The following is a 17,126-nucleotide window of genomic DNA, read 5'->3' as shown; positions in this document are numbered from 1 at the left end:
GGGTTCATACGCATTTTAACCAATACTTTTCCATGACTTTTTCGCAAATTTATATACTATGTGTTCCTGAAAATGTCAGTCGACATTACACAATACGAATACAAATCTGTGTTAAAGTTTACCCTCAGAGGTTTAACAATAAAATGAATGACAATTGATGTGGTTCATAGTGGGAGTCGTAATATCGCGCCCCGAACAGAACGGTGAGGTTAGGACGACGTGAAATACATGTATTAAACACAAAAACATTCCATGACTTTCCCAAAGCTTTCTGGGTCTTTTTATGTTTCCAAAACCTTTCCAGGCCTGGAATTTGCATTTTTCAAATTCCATAACTTCTCCAGGTTTTTTCAAAACATATGAACCCTGTAAAAAGAACTAAACAAGTCTGACCTCTTTGTGCTTCTCCATGGTGGCGTATAGCTTCTGGGACAGATCATTGGCTACATTCGGCATCCCAGGCTTCTTCTTATTGGCTCGGCTCACGCTGCCCTTGTTTTTACTGGTCTTCTTGTTGTTCTTCTTCTTAGCGTTTTTGCTGTCACCTGGTGTACCCTGTGGGAGATATGCAAATGACAGAAAACTAAGCTTATTACATTTTTACCATATTGATTTTTTGACAGAATCTCTCCCACCGTCAAGTTAGTACTCATAACAGCGAGGAATTTGGTATCATCAAAATGGCATGAGTACTTTAGTTACACTGTGTTACTCCTTGTTGTCACCTTAATTCAACTTCTAATTAAAAGATCATTAAAATTCATCAAATTCTATTTCAAATGTGTTAATAATGATATTCCAAGGAAAGTAGTGCTATATGAAAGAATGTTAATCTAATCTTCTTGAAGTGCAAAATGGCTGTCAAAGGCAATTAAACATGACTACAAAGTAGAGTTGTATATCCATAACTTTGCCAGTATCACATCACCAAACCATGACACAACGTTCGCACCTCCGGAGTTTCAGAGGCAGCTGTGTTCTCCTCCTTCTTCCTCTCCTCCTCCTCCTGCTCCAGCTCCTTGATGCTCTCCTCCAGCACGTTGGGCCAGAAGTCGCCTTCAAAGTACGGCAGCTCATTAGCGCTGGTCAGACGGTCCTCTGTCGCCTGTTTGCAGATGTCCTGAGGAGGAGGACGAAAAACACAATTGATTCAAGATGTTTCTGACATGTTTTCAGGAATCCAACATGATGGGCATTTACATGTTTAATGTGTTTGCCTGTTTATACCGACAAAGTAGCAGAAGTGTTCAGACTACCAACTATTTACGTAGAATTCTACCAGGAAATGGGATCAGGATCACAGCCAATCAAAACCTAACTAGACAACTAGGGCTGCAGCTATCGATTATTTCAGTAATCAAGTATTCTACCGATTATTCCATTGATTAATCGAGTAATCGGATAAGAAACACTTTTGTTTTATTGAAGAGCAATAATAAACAATAGTTTGGTTAAATTTTCGGAAAAAGCTACATTTTTGTTGTCTACATTGCTTACAATATCATCGCTCAAAAAACTAAACATATGAAGTGCATTTAAGTGCCATATTACGTTGTTTTTAAAGAAAACGTTTTCTGAAATGCAATAACAACTTCCAACTAAGGCCTACATTAAACATACATAAACATGACCTTAAGTTGTGCAACTTAACTTTCAGAACTACAAGTTTCAACCTGAGACTGATCTGTATATAGGCCTATATGTGAATATTAGTTATACTCAACCTATTTTCATTTATATATTTGATTACAATGTCAAGCAGCTCTGTTACACTTATGCTAGTAGATCGTTGATCAGCTGTTTCTGAGTGGAGAGAGAGTGGGAGAAAATGGTGCGCAAAAAATCAGCTGTTTCTGCGACAAGATAGTCAACAAGTCGGCTCTTTAGATCAAATTGTGGTCACCGCTACGTATTTTCTTGTCTTTGTTTTTGCTAGTTGTTGTGTTTGGTGTAGTTTCATCGTCCATACGACTCTGTGATTCACTTTTGTCGGGTCCGCTTCGTGGAATGGATGATTAAGTTAGACTCTGTTTCTGTTGAGATGCTGAAGCATTGACGTGCTATTATTGTGGTAAGCTAGTTTGATTTTGCAGTAGACACACTGTACAGAGTTTTCGTTTTAATTATGTTTAAACTGATTCCCAACTTTGGACACTTTCTCTCGTTTTCTCCAGCCTGTCCCTTCTCTTATTCCCTCACAATATTCACTTTCTTCATTTTGTAAACTGCGCCGTCAGTTTCATGGCATGTGTTGGGTCGCCAGCAGCGTCAGTAATAATCATCCGTGCGGAAACACTGTGAGCGATACGTTTGTAACACTGTTTAAACGAAGCTTCGAGGCAAATCATTTTTCATCGAGGATTTTTAGTAATCGAATTATTCAAGTTACTCGAGGAATCGTTTCAGCCCTATAGACAACACTAATCTCCCTTTACAAATCAATCAACTTTTTGCTTGCACATGTAAATGTTTCCTTTGTTAACCCTAAATATTACAGACTGCATATTGAGTTGTAAGCCTTGTGTCAGAAAATGTCTCCATACCTTGTAGTCATGCAGAATCCTCTCGGCAAAGGCCTTGTCCAGCATCTTCCTGTACCACTCCTGCAGCCTCTTAGGCTTGGGGATCTTCTGGTCAGGAGGATGGCAGTGGAAGATGTAGTCGTCTCCTTCACTCGGCGGACACGCCCAGATGTGGCCCTGGGCATACCTGTGGGTATACACAGACCAGAAATAAGACCAAAGAGACAATATGTAAGTTAGGACATCTGCTTCCTTAGAACTAAATCCCACCACGAAGTTCACTCCAGAGACTCTCCCCTCTATCTTTCAAGAGGGGAGGCGGAGAACAAGTATTAGAGCAAGGCTTACCCAAGTTTCTTGACATATTCTAGATAGCCGATGAGGATCTCGTGGTACACTGCTGTTCGTAGAATCCGAGGTCTGAAGAAGTGAATACTGTCAAGGTATGATATGTAGACCCGTCTGCAGAGGTAGAGAGAGGGGAAATCAATCAATTTCACGCATACAAAGCACCTGAAGTGCCAGTCCTTCATTGCAATGTAGTACATACCTAGTGTTGGGGAATGCGCACTCAGAGCCGTACTCCTGCACGTGCATGCCAAAGAAGCACACGTCCACGCCATCAATCTCCTCAAAGGCAAAAAGTGCTTTGGTTCTGTAGGGAAATGTCTCGGGCATTTCACCCGTGTCCACAAACCTGTGGTAAACAAGGAAAATCAGATATTAAAATGCGTAAACAGCATAACGTGATCTCTAGTCTGTCTTGGGTTATTGCTGGCTGAAACATGTCATAATGTTGGGAGGGTCTGCTCCGAACACAACACTCTCAACACAAAGGTGCGGACTGTGTCGAGCTGTACATTTTATATATATATATATATATATATATATATATATATATATATATATATATATATATATATATATATATATATATATATGAATGACTGTTTCTCTTATTTGCGCAGGGTGTAAAGGTATGTTGGCACTAAAAAAATCTTAAAACCTTAAAAGTATTCTATAGTTCCAGAAGAATATAATACAGTACATAAATGTTTCATATCAACAGTTTAAAAAGCCTTTTATTTTTTATTTTATTGTGACTATAAAGGCTTCTAGGAAAAAAGAGTCATGAGCTGCCCGAGAAATTGCCTTGTGTCCTGCTGCTGCTTTTAGCGACACTCAAGATCATAATGGGACAATTCAAGTCAAGTGGCCTTGAGTCAATAAAAAGCAAACAGCCTTAAATCAGTCAAATTGAAGATAACAGGTTGTTGAACAAGGGCCTCCTCCCTGCGCGGATGGGACAAGCAGACTTTGATCGTGTCGTGTGTGATGAAACAGTGAACAAACTTCTGAGGTAGTTGGAGAGGGTGTGCCCTCCATCTTGTCAAACATGCCGGTTCCACAATCCCTCTTGAGTGGGTATGAACGCTTTATAGAGGGCATTCAGCTTTGTGTTGCAGGGACAACATAAAATATGCTCCAGACAAATATGAGCTGGGCCTTTAAAAATAATAATCTGCCTGCCTCTATGGGAATTTAACGTAGGGGTGTACTTACTTATGCCCCCTGTATTTTAAGGAAGAACATTTATTTATGTACGATACATTATTCATTCACAAAGAAAATTGGGGTCCTTAAAGGTTGGATCTTTCCTCATTTTTTTAAATTACGGCATTAAGATCAATTTCCAAAAGATGATTTTTTTTATTCCTCTTTTTAGTCAACTTTAGCAGGGGTTCATAAACTTATGAGCACCACTGTATATGGCTTTCCTAGGTATATTGACCATAAAAAGGGGTTTCAGAGCAGTTTCCAGAACATAAGTGCTCCCCATCCAATCGCCAAAAAAAAATGCAATTCTTGCAGTAATCTCCAAATGTCAAAAGTTCTGATACCAAATCAGAACATGGATTTTTCTATGGTGTTCTTCTCGATTTTTTATAGGTTAAAAACTAACTTCCAAATCCAATCCAATACTCGCCAAATCTGTGTAACAAATGTTATCAACCCAAAAACTGCTGCAACAACTTCTGCGACATAAGTGAGCACGAGAATGGGCTTCACATACTCGTACAATTTAATTAATTAATATTTATTTCTGATTTATGACTAGAAAATCTTGACATGGCAAATTAATCCTCAGGCTCCCCGCTTTCAAATTCTGTATGCCCCTTCTATGTGGAATCTACTGTTGACCTGCTACATCCCTCTAAACATCCCCTGTCCGCCACCCCTAGCCCTCTTGACAAAGGGGGCGAATGCTAAGGGGTCAACATACCAAAGCATACATTACATACACCCAGTTCTCCTGTCTTCCTGTCAGCGATGCTCTCACCTGGCTTTCATGCCTGGTTTTACTTCCACTGTTTTGTCGGAGCTCGCCACCACTCGCACAAACACCTCTCCGGCCTCTGGGTGGTTCTGTCTCTTCAAGTATTTATTCACACGGTCCTCTATGTACATTCCCAATCGTGTCGATTGCAGCCCTTCAGTGTACAAACACACAAGAGACATTTTTGAAAAATGGCAATTCTTTTAACTTTCCAGGATAAAAGAAAAACAGGGGTTACACCTCGGGTACTTAAAGAACCTGCAAAATCTGTTAGCAACACATTCCATAAAGGTCAGTATTGTTCTCCAGGGCTACAAACACCAAAGAAAAATATCTGTGAGGAAAAAAAAAAAAGGCTGCCACTGCAGGTAAGCTACAGAAACAGACATATGCAGCCCATGTGCATGGGGAGGTGGTTTATATTATCTTTAGGGGTGTCAAATGATTAATTTTGTCTTAATCGCGATTAATCGCATGTTTTATCACATTAAAATTCTATTATTTTGCGTTTTTAAGTACATATTAACAATGGAAAGCAATTCTTACCAGTGTATCTTGATTGGGAATCAAATGAATGCAAAGAATGACTTTATGAACTTGATTTTAACATTTGTATTTGTTTATTATTTATTTACTGTAAACAAAAGAAAAATGTGTGAATCTAGTCACACATTTGAATCGTCAACCTGAGTCACGTTAACTGTACTACTATGCTTAGCTCGTAGGTGGTAGCTCAAGCTTGGCTTCGGTGATATTTTAATTTGGCTTTACACAATGTGCATATGGCTTTCAACTTGTCTACTGAGCCGTCCGGGAGTTTTGGAAAATAAAAAGCGCCATTCAGGATTGTGTTGCTGCTGTCTTTCTCCATCATGCCTGCAGCAGTTAGGAGGAAGTATGGCAGCTTGATGACAATTAAAGGTGTGGCAAAGGGTCAAAATAGTATCCTGTTAGGCACGACGCGAAGCAGAGTGAAGTGTAAAATAAATTAATAAATGGCGGCATGCGATTAAAAAAGATTAACGCGTTATGCTAGGCCCTAATTATTTTCTGTCTTCAGTGCTTGTGAGACAAAACTGCAATAATCTGTTGACATTTTGAACACTGCACGAGACATCACAAGGAAAGCTGATTCAAGGACCTGATATTTAAAACTCAAATGTAGAGAACTGAACTAACGTTTTGCAGAGAACTTGTTTTCCTTCCGTGTTTTTGCACTCTTCTTTAAACAATTGTCACAGATGAATCTGGAAAGAGAAAGAGAGAGATGTTAGACTTTGTTACAATTAACAGACAAAATATGCAAAAACAATTATGTAAATCTACTAAAAGTACAATTTGACATCTCACCCAGATGGCCAAATGACTTCGTAGTGTAAGACGCATATCTGGTGCATCTTCCGTCCACAATCTTTACATTCAACAAACCTAAAGAAAAGTAAGCATACAGTCAGACATTTATGCATTTGAAATCAGCTAAAAAGATCACAGATCTCCACAGAAGTCTTTGTGTCACATGTCTCCTTTCAAGCTAAATAAGACATTTAACGCTACCTAGTCTCGCTTCCCCAGACCCTCCTCCACCGCGGCGCTGTGGAGGAGGGTCTGGCTAGGCCACACAGCCTTCCAGAATGGGAGAAAAACGTGCTTTGGTTTATTGGCATTTCTTTAAACCAATCACAGTCGTCATGGGCGGTACTAGGCACCGGGAAAAGCCACGGTGCTGCTGCAAAATAGCCTCGGGAAGGAAGTTGTTTTGGTGCAGCATTTAAAAGTTGTTTTAGTCGTGCAACAGAAAACTCAGATTGGACAGATAGTCTAGCTATCTGTCTGGATTTACCATGCAGAGATCTGAGAAAAAGGTTAACCATAGTCCTCATAAATCGACCGGAGTTTAAAATGCACAAAGGAAGCCCAAGGCAACGGATATCCAGCCTAAATGAGTGAAATTCAGCGGAATTTCCGTCGGCAACGGAGCAATCACAGAAGTGGAACGTCAATAGCCTCTTTCTGACCAAGTAGTTACAGGAACGTAGTTATAGGAACAGTCCACTTCTAAACAGTTCTACTAACTACTCTCCCCCAAAACTGTTTTTTCCATTTGCATTCACACTGGCCAAGTGGCCATAGGAACTGACCTTTTGTTGTTATAATCACAGCCATTTAACCACCACTATGCGGAAAAGGGAAAAGAGCCTGCCCTGAAGTAGAAGCTGAAAGAGTTACAGGAACTGTGGCCAGAGGAACTTAATAATCCCCAAATTGGTCCAGTCGGAACAAAAATCCCTCCGGTCGGAAAGCGGCTATAGATATAAGGGCCTTTCCGACCGGAGGGATTTTTGCAGTTCTTAGAACTAAACGTTCCTAGAACACTTTTTTCGTCGTGTTCAGACAGGAAAAATGTGGGGATTTTTAAGTTCCTCTGGCCACAGTAGCGTACTTTTTTAGCTCCTACTTCAGAGCAGGGTCTTTTCCCTTTTCCTAGGTGTACTTGATTGGTCGAAGTCACGCCCACTGCCAACTCAAAACTTGCAGACAGAGCAACAACCAACAACGGGACATTTAACAATTTTCACCATCTTATTCATCATTAAATTCACTTCTGACAACATTTTAGGCGAGAAATTAACTGTTTAGATTTTGAATATAGGCAGTCTTGCGAAAATTGATGCCGAATTGACAATTTGCTTCAAAGTTTTCGGAGTTGAGAAGCTCCATGAAGTGAGGCGACAGCCAGCAAGCGCCCGCCCCGGCCGCTAGCCTGCCGCTCGGCCAGTCTCCTTGTTTGTGGCACCCAAGCTGGAGGTTCAGACCGCCTCGCAAATACTCTTATTTACGCTTTTATTTCACCGTTGACGGTTCGCTTGTTTAAATATCACAACACATGTCCATCATAAGATTAACGGAACCTGCTGTGGTTAACTGTCGGAGCAACTCACAAGCGCAGTCCTGCGGCTTGCCGGCCATCACCACACACACACAATATACTGCGCAGCAGCAGGCAGAGGCGGGTCTGTTCCAATATACAAAGCCCCGTCTGTGCTGAGCAAAACATTACGCGAATTACTACGAATGGACGTGAAATGCGGAACTCGGAAAAGTGGACTGATGCGGAGGTGCAGGCACTGCTGGCCATGTACGGCCTCCTCCATGCTGCTTTGTTGTTGTTGTATGTGGCGCTAAGGTCTAGTGACGATGCTATAAAGACCGTTGGCGTGCTTGCGTCACTCCCTTACCCCTCCTACCAGTCCCTATGGCCACTTGGCCAGTGGGAATGCAAACGGAAATTTTTTTTTTTTGGGGGAGAGTAGTTCTTAGAACTGCTTAGAAGTGTACTTTTCCTCTAAAAAGTACAAGTACTATCCAGTCGGAAAGCACCTATAGACTAAACGCTACCTGACTCACTCTGCTACATTAAGAGTGTTGGCCAAATGGTAAAAATGCAAAAACTAGCACTACTACGTCAACAGCAACAGCACCTGCCAGTTACTGTTAATGTAGCACTTCTACATGTGCTCTGACATGGATGACTGATGCATTGGTTATTTAATGCAACTGAAAATTATCAAACACTGCCAATTCTCAAAACTGTCTGTTCCTGATGGCCATCATTTGTATACATGTTGATATCTTAACTGCTCAGACAGCAAGCAACTAATGCAACTGTGCCTTTGTGGGATGACATCCTATTATACACATCACAAATGAAAGGCAATCGCTGCATATCAGAGAACTAGGAGCCTTCGTTCTCTGATGGAAAAACTGTCAATGAACAGGGAGTTTTGACAGAGTTCCACTCAGCAGGTGGCGCTGCTGAGTTGCCCTCAGGCACCACTGAAGCTTAAGTAATTGATCAGAGAGCACAAAAACAAAGCCAGAATTGGGTGGCAGAATAACTTCTGAAAAAGAAGTACAGAAAGAACATGCTTCTCTGTCAGTATTAGTCCTTCCCTCTGAGACGGTGTCAGATTTGTGTCTACTTACGGTTCAGGGTCAAGTACATCGTTCTTCTTCCGTTCGAACTGGTCTTTTGATATCATCCTGAAGTGTCAAAGAAAAGAAAGGGAAAAGAGAAGAGGTAGTGAGAAAAACAAGACGCACACAAAAACACTGTTGTATTTCTCTGTTTCTGCGTTTCTTATTGCTGGCCGAGTCTATGGGGGGCCAATTCTTTCATCCATGCATAATAAGCATCTAAAAAAACACTAAGGCTGGTAAAAAAAACAAAAAAAAAACGGGGAAAGTCTCCCCTCACTACATTCGCAGAAACGTTCTTATTTTGCACATAAAAAATTGACAGGCCCACTATTTGCAATCGGCATACTGCTACACCGCCATTTCTCTATATAAGGAAATACATTTGCCGACAAGTGTATCATGGAGAAAGCGGTGAAGTTGTTGTTGTTGCTAGTAGTTGTAAGAGAAAAGTATGGCCCCCAAAGCAAGAAAGCAAAATAATTTAACATTTCAAGAAATTGAAACAACAGTGAATGAGGCCCAATATTTTCTAAAAAAAATTTTAATAGTGGGTTTATCAATAGGCAGTTTACTTACGTCTGTGGCTGTGCAGGATCATCTCCTAACGTCACACTCTCCCCCTGGATCTCGTTGAAGCACTTCTCACAGAAATGATACCTGCAAAAATACACATTTAACATTCAGCACATTCAACACTCATTTAGTATTCAGCTATTGTGTGTCCAATACAATAGTGCACAAAATAACACTTGTCTTCTATGTTTTATAACAGAGTGAGGAATCCCTGAGCCCCCACTGAGAGTGTAAATGGCCTGCGCTGCAGGAGCCTCATGTTGTCTGTCAGGCTGTGCTGTATCACTCCTGCTTCTGTGCCGCTCCGCTCTCAACGTGCCCGGTTTAAGTGTGAAAAAGGGCTGCAGTTACCCCGCTTATACAGCAGGGGCCGCAAATAAATAATTTATACTTTTAAGGAACGTGCAGTCATCTGCTTGCTTTTAACTGAGAGGAAAGGGCACTGATCGGCAAACAGTTGTGTGGCCAACGCGATATATTTTCATCTGTCATACAGAAGCGATGGCTCGCAACACTGAATTCACGTAGTCCCTCGATAGATGCTGAGCAAAACACAATCAACACACTGCTTTGTTGCTCTGTGTCTGATGCTCTTTTGGGTTTAGTCCTCAGCGTGTTTCCCTGTATGTGCAACACTGGAACTTGGCTGATAAGAAATGTTGTGAGCAAAACCATTTTGTAGTCTCATGCAGTGCCAGGACCTGGAGGCAGAGCCATTAAAGCCGAAGCTGTCAGGATGACAGGACTGCCTGAATTACAGTGGTCCCTCTAGAGCTACAGAGGAACAGATCCCAGGCTGCCGGGGGTGGGTAATACAGTTCAAATGGCTGCATTTATTGCCCATCAAAACACTTAATGAACAACTGCGCATGCAAATGTGTAACACGCATGAGACGATTCAGTGAGATTCAAATTCCAATTAGTGCAATATCATTTTTTTATCCGATACATAGTTGAGTTTACAGACATCCATAACTGCAAATATATACACGGACAAACACTCAATAATGCATATACACACACACACACACGTACCTGTTCTGGTAACTGTAGTATGTGCCCCCAGTAGGTATGGTGCAGAGCTGCTTGCCATAGCAACAGAGGGTTTGAGGGGAAAACTCGTACTGCAGACACAAGCAAGATGGCAAAGGTGGTGAAAAAAACTTTAAACAAATCCTTTGCCTCAGGAGTAGAAAAAGTATCAGCCAGAGTTATTATTTGAATTTTACTCTTTAGCATCTAAATTTGCCTCATCTTAGTGCTGGGCAATGAGGACCAAGCACCAAAATATTCACAATCGCATGGTGAAAAGTAAAATGCATGCTCATCCTACTGAGTCAACAGTTTTTGTGTGTTTTACCAAACAAAGCTCATGAGTGAAAGGGGAAGTAAACATTGGATTTTTAGTAATTTGGCAGTCTTCAGCCTTCATCTCACCTTCCTCCCGCAGCAGTATCCCAGGCCCTGCATGACAGGGTCAATCTCTGACTCAAACACCTCGGCCAGCTTGGAGCAGTACTTGTAGACACGGGATGTCTTGCGGTTGTAGAGCCAGGCGTTGTTGAACATCAGCCAGACATCGTCAACGTATTGCCAGGGCTCTTGGTATTGGCCCGTGTCAAGCTTGCGCTTTATTGTGGACAGGTCTATTGGGGTCTTAACAATGTCAAAGTAGTCCTGGAGAGAGAAGGACAGATAAAAAGTTGTATTGTTACCGACAAAAGAGCTAAAATAGTGGAGCTAAATCACAGTATGTGCATCCACCAAAACCAAACTATTAACAACATTGCAGGAGCAACACTTTTCATCATTTCAAAAAGGTTATGTGCATGTGTGCTACGTACAGGGATACCCAGAAGCATAGGGTCTACTGGTTGTCTGAAGGGCAGCGACTCGGGGTCCTGCCTGTAGAGAGACTCCAAAGTCGGCATCAGAGCCTGGCGCAACTCCTCGGGCTTAAAGACTGAAAAAAATAACAACGGAAAAGGAAAGGTATGTGTAAGTAATAAAGAAAAAGTAAATAAGAAAAGATGGGGGGAAAAGCAGGGTTTACTGTAGAGGAAAAGAACCCTGAAACGTTACATTATATGGCCTTCAAGTGGGTATCATGACTTGTCAGGTATATTCTAACAGCAGGTGCACAACCCATTCATTATTTGTGTAAAATGCTGCCAAGATCAAAGAAGGCTTTCAAGAATCTGGACATTGTTCAGAGTTGTCATAATAAGTTTAAATGAAACTCATAAGTCATGACTGTCTCACAGTTGGCAAAGATTGGGTGTATTAATCAACCCTCTTTGCTTACTGAGTGGATCAGTCACAGACAAAGATTTTATTCATCCCTTGGAATTAGACTTACTTTTCCTCCGTGACTGAGAGGGGGATGAGGAGGTTGTGCCGTTGGCTCCACCCTCTTCCTCTTCTTTGGGTTCTGCCTTCATTTCCGGCTTTTTCTCCTCCACCTCCATTGGCTCCGGCTTTTCCTCTGGCTCCTCCTTCTTCACCACCACCGTTGAAGCAAAGTCTTTCTCAGTCTACAGACAAAAAGTAAAATGAGTCATTATACCACAGTCATGTTTTAAAACTTGACACTACAAAGAGTTGGATGACTGATGACTGAATTTCTCTCTCATATGTAAAACCTTGATTTTTCTGCAGGAAAACACGTTTCCCTTGTGGTTACTTGAGGTGCGAGTTTGTGGGTCACTGAGAAGTTTAAGTGTGCATTCCATGAAATTCTCATTTTGACAATCTAAAGTTCTCAAATAAGGGATAAAGGAGTGTAATTATACACTTATCGCAGAGGTACAAAGCAGCATTAATGCCACAAAATGTATTAAATTAGGCAGTGTTTCAATCAAAGTTAAATCTTCACCTTTTGATAAACATGCATTCATATCGTTATCTGCTGACGTTAGTTTATTGTTTTTTAATATATACATCGGCACGATGAGCAAAACTGGACCGTTGATTATTTCCATCTAGCCGCGTTTTGTGTGTCAGGGCGGTGCTGGTGTATGGTCTGGATGTTTTTCACAGTGAAAAAAGCATTATGCAATACTTGCAAAATCGAAGTAATGCAAGAAGGATGCTGTGTCAAATCCTTCAACATCACCAATTCGATCACTCATAAAGAATCGCAATGAAGTTCACAAACAATATCAGGAGAAAACTACCAGCAAACAGCAAGAGGAGCAACTTTATAAGGACATTGACAATTAAAATGTATTTAACGTAGCCATAGCTTATACCCGATCCGCTTAAAAAAAGGTCTGTGTCAGGGACAAAGCAGATCTGATGTATCATAGCATCCCTACTCAAAATCACAAAATTCATTTCAACTCAACTTTCTTTTTCGACCGTAACAAAAACTGGCTGAGGGTGATACTCCTGTTATAATGTCCACAGATGAAAAGATAATTTCCTTTTTGGCCTTGCATAGGTTCAAGTCTACTTATTGTTCAGATCCATTTAACACTTTGGTAATGGAGTAAGAATTTTGTTAAGGACTTCAAAAATCATTTTTATTTATTTAGGGACTAACGGCAAATGATAAAACATATGAATTGATGAACAAATATATAGATGGATTATGCAAAATTAAGATTCAGCTAGTCAGGCTACATAAAGCTTTATTTAAACTTTATTTTTGCCAACAAATATAGGGAAGGGTGAATCATTGGAGTGAGAATGCACAACTGAGTTAAAAGCTGCATGAATTAACAAATAGATAGATGAATCAGTTGACGTGTATTTGTACATATCGCTTCAACCCACCTCCATCTTGGGCTCAGTTTTGCCGCCAGCAGCCTCAAACTCTTGTTGGTCATGGTGTGCCTCTGCTTTGACCTCCTGACCAGGCAGGTCTGCTCCGACATGCTGCGAGTGCAGGTCAGCGCTGGCAGCTGAGGCCGGCGTGGGCACCCGGTTATCCAGACTCGCCCCTGGTTGAGACAGCTGAAACACGGGTGGGGGGGGGGAGGGGGGAGAGAAATGGAGGCATCGACAGAGAAAACGAATATGAGGTAATGTCAACAGCTCAATTGCTTTTATACATGCAGGGCTGAAACCACGACACAGATGAACACCTCCCATGTTTATTTCATTGCTCCCTTAAGTTGAAAGATGTAACATTCCCATTGTGATGGATGCTTCAAACAGTGTTGAAGATGCAGTTATCAGACAGAAAGGTGGACGTGGATGAGACTGGTTGGTACATGGCAGTCAGAGGGATGGGAATTTGCAGGGAGGGGGTCAGAATGGAGGGCATGCTGAGGGTGTCAGTCTCACCGGCGTGGTAGGGGGCTGAGGCAGGGGCTGCGTCTGTGCTGCTGCAGGGAGCTCCGCCTGGGATTGGGGCTGGGTGGGGCGGGGTGGGGTGGCACCCCGGGCAGGGACAGGGCCAGGGCCAGGGAGGGTGGGGGTGGAGCTGCGGCTGGAGGGCTGGGGATGCGGCAGGTTAGTGGCCCCCCCAGCCGTGGAAGCGGAGGAGGCAGCAGGCGGAGGCGTGGTGTGCAAGGGGGTTTGGGAGGAGGCTAGCTGAGGGCCCAGCGAGGGGCCAAGTGCATTCATGGGGAGGTTAGCGCTCTGCTGCTGCTGCTGGAGAGAAGGACACACACAAAAGGGCAGGCGAACATACGCATACACACACAAGATTAGCAGACATACGTACAGTCATAAGGTCAACCAGACAAACACAACACACAATTTGAGTTTAGAGAGCATCTTGTGATTGGTACGAGAACAATTTAAGAAAAATTAGTGTGTAGTATGATTGGTGGAAGTAAGAGTTTTAGTTCCGCAGCAGCTGGGTGGAATTAGCACACATATGTAGCAACTCTAAGAGAGCATCGCTGAAAACAGCCAAACCAATCAGTTTTTCGACTTTATTTGCTACAGCTCCACACCCCTCATCTCTCTTCATGTCTCACCTGGGTGACGGCAGCCTGGGCAGGGGGCTGGCCAATGCCAGGCCCCACGGTGACATTCATGGCACCCGTTGCAGCGCCTGCAGTTGATCCTGGAGGAAACTGGGTCTGAGCCAGAAACTGTCCCTGGCTGGCCGTCTGGCCTACCATGTTACCACCACCATGTCCGGCCATCATGCCCTGGGCCTGGGGCATCCTGGAGGGAGACATGCCCATCTACAAGGCAAGAAAAGCTGATGTTACTATGAGAAGAGTAACAGGAGTCTCCACTGACCAAACCAGACGCACGAGCCATGGCAAAGATCAATCACATTGGTGGCATTCCAACTCTATAATAATGCAGTAATGGTTTACAATGAATTTCTTCCATCTACAATAAGACTGTATGAATGTGCTCGTAGCAGAGATTTTTTTTTTTAGTGTGTCACTCATCTAGATTTCCGTCTCTTTCACAGTCTTCTAGCTAGTGTCTATAGCTGCTTTCCGACCGGAGGGATTTTTGCAGTTCTTAGAACCAAACGTTCCTAGAACACTTTTTTCGTCGTGTTCCGACAGGAAAAATGTGGGGATTTTTAAGTTCCTCTGGCCACAGTAGCGTACTTTTTTAGCTCCTACTTCAGAGCAGGGTCTTTTCCCTTTTCCTAGGTGTACTTGATTGGTCGAACTTATAAGTCACGCCCACTGCCAACTCAGAACAATTTTCACCATCTTATTCATCATTAAATTCACTTCTGACAACATTTTAGGCGAGAAATTAACTGTTTAGATTTTGAATATAGGCGGTCTTGCGAAAATTTATGCCAATTGACAATTTGCTTCAAAGTTTTCGGAGTTGAGAAGCTCCATGAAGTGAGGCGACAGCCAGCAAGCGCCCGCCCCGGCCTCTAGCTCGTCGCTCGGCCAGTCATACTCAGACACCTCGCTGTAAGCTGGAGGTCTCTCAGACCGCTCTCGTAAATAAGAGGCTTTTATTTTGCCGTTGACGGTTCGTTTGTTTAAATATCACAACACATGTCCATCATAAGATTAACGGGAACCTGTGGTTAACTGTCTTTTCAGAGTTGAACTCAAGCGTGTCCTGCGGCTCGCCGGCTCTCTCTCTCTCTCACACACACACACGATGCGGAGGTGCAGGCACTGCTGGCCATGTACGGCCTCCTCCATGCTGCTTTGTAGTTGTTTTATGTTCTATATGCGCTAAGGTCTAGTGACGATGCTATAAAGACCGTTGCCATGCTTGCGTCACTCCCTTACCCCTCCTCCTACCAGTCCCTATGGCCACTTGGCCAGTGGGAATGCAAACGGAAAAAAAGATTTTGGGGGAAGAGTAGTTCTTAGAACTGCTTAGAAGTGTACTTTTCCTCTAAAAAGTACAAGTACAATCTGGTCGGAAAGCACCTAATGTGGTGGTTAGAGGGCTGTGTTATAATAACAAAAGGTCAGTTCCTATGGCCACTTGGCCAGTGTGAATGCAAATGGTAAAGTAGGGAGAGTAGTTAGTAGAACTGTTTAGAAGTGGACTGTTCCTATAACTATGTTCCTGTAACTACTCGGTCGGAAAGAGGCTTATATTGTCTATAGTGCTGAAATAATAACGAGAGTAATCGATTCTTGTTTTTGTTATAAAAGAACAGGTTAGTGCTTTCTTTAAAGTGCCCTGCATATTTTACCACATCTAATTTAGGTCGTCCAGGAATGCCGGTAAAATCCTGACTGAAACTATGTTTTTTCATATGATTAAAACATTATCGTATGTATTAGAGTCTGACCAATATACATCAGCAAAGCTTATTCTTGGCTGATTTCAGCTCATCACAGATGCAGCAGCTTTAGATATAGTATTCAGACCCCTTCACTCTTCGCCACTTTGAGTTGTAGCCACTTCTACACAGGATCAAAAATTCGCAATAATTGCCGAGATAACCATGACATCTTATGTTCACTGCGCAAGAGGGCGTATTATTCTGTACTAAAAGGTCCATGTCTCTATCCCACACCTGGGTTCCCCAAAGCTCTGCTTGGCACAATCTGACTCAATGCTACACTGTGTAGAGCAATACACTCTTTTCTTTACAAGTTACCTGCTTCTACTAACAGCAGGCCTTTCGCTTTTTTCTTACATGTCCACCTGGTGCAGTCTCTCTTAAAATTCACCAGCTCATGACCTGATCAATCGACTACATTTTTAATAAGCCTGAGGTAGCTTGTGTGAATTTACCAGCGACTGGGTGTTAGCTCATGTTACTTACATGCCTGTGTGTGTGTGTGTGTGTGTGTGTGTGTGTGTGTGTGTGTGTGTGTGTGTGTGTACTCTGTGATTTGCGTGCCCTCCCCCCTGCCCTCCTTACTGCTGGGACGGAGCTCATGTTAATTTGCTGTGGGTGGTTCATGGGTGAGGCAGCTCGGGCTCCCATTGGTGTCTGGGATATCTGGGCATTGGGCAGAGCCATGTGGTTAAACTGGTTGATTCCTGTAAAGAAGAGTGGACCAATGTTCAGCAATGGACAAACAACAAGGAGTGCAGAAGAACTACGCAATACCAAGATAGTGTTAAAAGTTTACTTTTTTTTTCTTCTTCTTCAGGTCTTTAATTAAACCATTGTCTCTTCCTGATGCTTTCTTGCCTTTTTAATGGCCTCAGTGAGCGTTCAGTGAATGTGTTCTGCTTCACTGTTTATTTATTCAGACGTCCATATAATGTAGCTTAGTTTCTATCCTTTTATCTCAAAATTGAATAATCTTTTCTGTTCCTCTTTATTTGCACATCTTCCACATCTTTGTTTTCTT

General features: G+C 42.4%; 1 protein-coding gene across 7 annotated transcripts in view; it reads right to left on the bottom strand.

Moving 5' to 3' along the window:
• Positions 1–17,126, bottom strand: part of crebbpa (CREB binding lysine acetyltransferase a) — a 60,118-nt gene that overhangs the window by 4,413 nt on the left and 38,579 nt on the right. For 5 of the 7 annotated variants that reach the window (XM_078278438.1, XM_078278456.1, XM_078278465.1 and 2 more), the window contains 18 exons: positions 16,688–16,809; positions 14,343–14,555; positions 13,702–14,010; positions 13,189–13,368; positions 11,771–11,945; positions 11,256–11,374; positions 10,849–11,088; positions 10,447–10,535; positions 9,415–9,495; positions 8,845–8,901; positions 6,211–6,288; positions 6,040–6,107; positions 4,864–5,014; positions 3,073–3,219; positions 2,871–2,984; positions 2,544–2,709; positions 953–1,120; positions 394–555 (listed from right to left, as the gene is read on the bottom strand). In XM_078278438.1, the coding sequence (XP_078134564.1) occupies positions 394–555; positions 953–1,120; positions 2,544–2,709; positions 2,871–2,984; positions 3,073–3,219; positions 4,864–5,014; positions 6,040–6,107; positions 6,211–6,288; positions 8,845–8,901; positions 9,415–9,495; positions 10,447–10,535; positions 10,849–11,088; positions 11,256–11,374; positions 11,771–11,945; positions 13,189–13,368; positions 13,702–14,010; positions 14,343–14,555; positions 16,688–16,809 (2,639 nt within the window). The remainder of the gene's footprint in view (positions 1–393; positions 556–952; positions 1,121–2,543; positions 2,710–2,870; positions 2,985–3,072; positions 3,220–4,863; positions 5,015–6,039; positions 6,108–6,210; positions 6,289–8,844; positions 8,902–9,414; positions 9,496–10,446; positions 10,536–10,848; positions 11,089–11,255; positions 11,375–11,770; positions 11,946–13,188; positions 13,369–13,701; positions 14,011–14,342; positions 14,556–16,687; positions 16,810–17,126) is intronic. The other 2 variants (XM_078278447.1, XM_078278492.1) reach the window with 2 other exon arrangements.

This window comes from Sander vitreus, chromosome 2, assembly GCF_031162955.1.
Source record: "Sander vitreus isolate 19-12246 chromosome 2, sanVit1, whole genome shotgun sequence".
NCBI classification, from domain to species: Eukaryota; Metazoa; Chordata; class Actinopteri; order Perciformes; family Percidae; genus Sander; species Sander vitreus.
Note: the sequence above shows the minus strand (reverse complement) of the source record. Positions and strands in the feature narration are given on the sequence as shown.